This window comes from Electrophorus electricus, chromosome 17 (genome assembly GCF_013358815.1).
Source record: "Electrophorus electricus isolate fEleEle1 chromosome 17, fEleEle1.pri, whole genome shotgun sequence".
Taxonomy (NCBI): domain Eukaryota; kingdom Metazoa; phylum Chordata; class Actinopteri; order Gymnotiformes; family Gymnotidae; genus Electrophorus; species Electrophorus electricus.
The window spans coordinates 15,242,543-15,245,042 of record NC_049551.1 but is presented as its reverse complement, the minus strand read 5'-3'; the positions used below and the strand labels follow the sequence as shown (position 1 = coordinate 15,245,042).

General features: G+C 43.0%; 1 protein-coding gene across 2 annotated transcripts in view; it reads right to left on the bottom strand.

Annotated features, from left to right (window-relative positions):
- The window catches only part of sez6a (seizure related 6 homolog a), a 92,091-nt gene extending 89,752 nt beyond the window's left edge, over positions 1-2,339 (bottom strand). Inside the window, exon 1 of one of the 2 annotated variants that reach the window (XM_035535899.1) lies at positions 1,803-2,339. In XM_035535899.1, the coding sequence (XP_035391792.1) occupies positions 1,803-1,857 (55 nt within the window). In that variant the 5' untranslated portion in view covers positions 1,858-2,339. The remainder of the gene's footprint in view (positions 1-1,802) is intronic. The other variant, XM_035535900.1, reaches the window with a different exon arrangement.
- Between the last annotated feature and the right edge of the window lie 161 nt (positions 2,340-2,500).

Genomic DNA, 2,500 nt, shown 5'->3' with positions numbered 1-2,500 from the left:
ATCTGACTACAGTTGATTTCTCTGAATAATAAAGTGAAACTGCTCTGGTCAGTCTGTGCATCTGGCAGAGACGTGAATTTGGAGAGCCTTTTGTTTTTACCTCATATCAGTGTCTAGAATTTTGCTAAATTTGTAATATGTAGTTAGTCATATAAATTATATATCCATATACTCACAAACATGCACACGTGCTCCTATAGCACACACTTCTGTGTGTTTTTCATGTACAAAACTATAAAAGGAATGAAAGCCATCTTATGAAGAATTCCTGAGAATGAGGAAACATTTTTAAACAAGAAAACCAACCAACCAAACAAACAAACAAACAAAAAACCCAAACAAACCTATTGGTCATCGAACACGGGAACAGTCTTAATGGGACTCACAATAGGAGTGAATTATAAGTGTAAATTAGACTAACTCTACGTCTTTTGTCATGGTAAATGACTGCAGTAAAAAAATATGGGTATTCAGAAAATAATTGTTAAGCTTTCTACATCAAAGGAAAGGCACGTTTGACATTTTTAACATCTGCACTCACTAAATGCTAAATGTGCAAGTTCGACAGACGGATTCCGAATGAATTAAAACCGTGTAGTGTAATGAGTAATGATTTAGACTTGAAATATTGAGACCAAAACAGCTGGAGTTGTCGGGGAACGAGAAGACGAGTAAGGAACGTCCACGCTAAAACGACCGACGGAGACGGCGCCACGGGCGCGCGCACGGGCGATGGCGTAAGGTCTGCTTTACCATGTTCATAAACGGATACAAGTCACCGAAGGCCTGTAAAATGGCTCGATTAAACTCCCGAGAAAAGAAAGGGGCCGAATCGCGCTTTAGTCACCGAGCCCAAGCGCTAATCTCCGTTCGTGCGGATTAAAATCTCTTTATACCGAAGCTTCTGCCTCTCGGAGGCACACTGCAAGAAAAAAAGCGTCCCCTGATCTAACGGAGCGGTTGATCAAGTTCTAAAATGTTTCCTTTATTTAGATCTGCTCATTAAATTTCGTCTTTTTATGATCCACGCGCAACGTCCAGCAGTTTAATCACATGTGATACTTGGCAAAATACTAACTGTGGGACAATAGTGTCCAATATCTGGCCACGTATCTTTCAAAAGACATGTCCTACTGAATGAAACCTGGTGACTGTGTGTAAATTGCACTTGCGTTTCAGAAAGTAATGCACTTTTATTTAAACATATCTTTAGTCTACTTACCTAATTCTGCCGCGTTTACTGTTAGAGCAGCATAAAGAAACCTTCAGGTTAAATGTTTAATTCAGGTTTGCGTTGATGCATTTGGTAAACGCAGATTTATTTTCAGTTAACTGTAGACTCTTAAATAACTCGAGTTGACCTGTTGAACCTCGGCATGTTTCATATAACAACGCTTGTTCTTTTTGGATTTTGTTTAAAATCATTTGGGAACTTTTTAGAGGTGGAAATCGCTCTTGCTATATATTTTACGTGCTCAAAGGACGTTTCGCATTGCCTCGCTTACAACTCAAATTCGGCGAAGTCTTCCTGAATCGCCGCTCCCAGCATATACTGGGATCTTGCAATCTTTGTACACAGTGCACTAGAATAAAGTGGTATTACAGCGTCGATCATGTAAAAAAAAAAAAAAAAAAAAAAAAAAAAAAAAAAAAAAGTTCAAGAAGATTATTGCTTTTTTTAATGACTGCTGCCACCACACTTGTAGAGCGACGGTTGACCGGAACAGAATATTACTGCGAATACAAAACGCTCTCAAAACAATATGCGAAGTACCACAAACCCCGAGGTTTAATTTCCTTACCTTGGCCTCGTACGTTCATCACCGAAGCGGCAAGAACAAACACCAGAACGATCATGTTTGACTGGTCAACAGTTCTAATACACGAGTGCTGAAGCGGATCCTTCGTTTCGCAGAATAATGTCCTTTGTATTGAAGAATTTCCCTCGGAAATTGGTCAGAACGGAAAATGGAAAGTGCGTTTGAAACCCTAGTCACACACCAGGGCGCAGCGCAGGTACGCTTATTCCCCGCGAAATCGAGCTGCAAGCAATCTGACAGCAATCCTCGGAAACGCGGAGGACGCGTAACGTGCCCGCGCGGTAAGCCGATCGCTTGCCGGTAGTGCCGACGCAGCCGTGTCGGTTCAGCACCGCGGACAGCTCCTAGCGTCAGCAAATGGAACAACTTCGTCGGCGCCGAAAACTTTGCACGCCGCCGTGCTCGGGGTGGGTGTTTACTGGGCGTAGCGTCACGTGATTCCTTACGCAAGTAATTGCGGTCAAGGTGTGCGGAGATCACGGTTTACTTCTGAGCGTTTAAAGCGAGCTACTGCAGTAGGTGGTGGCTCGAGGTAAGAAATAGCCTTACGGCAGGAGCACAGTAACGGTAAACCAAGACCTGCATGCCAAAACGCGCGCACACGCATAGCAACAGTGCTAGAGAATACAGGCATTCCGGTCCATTACCCCCGGCTTTCCTTTCCACGATTAGGCGCGATT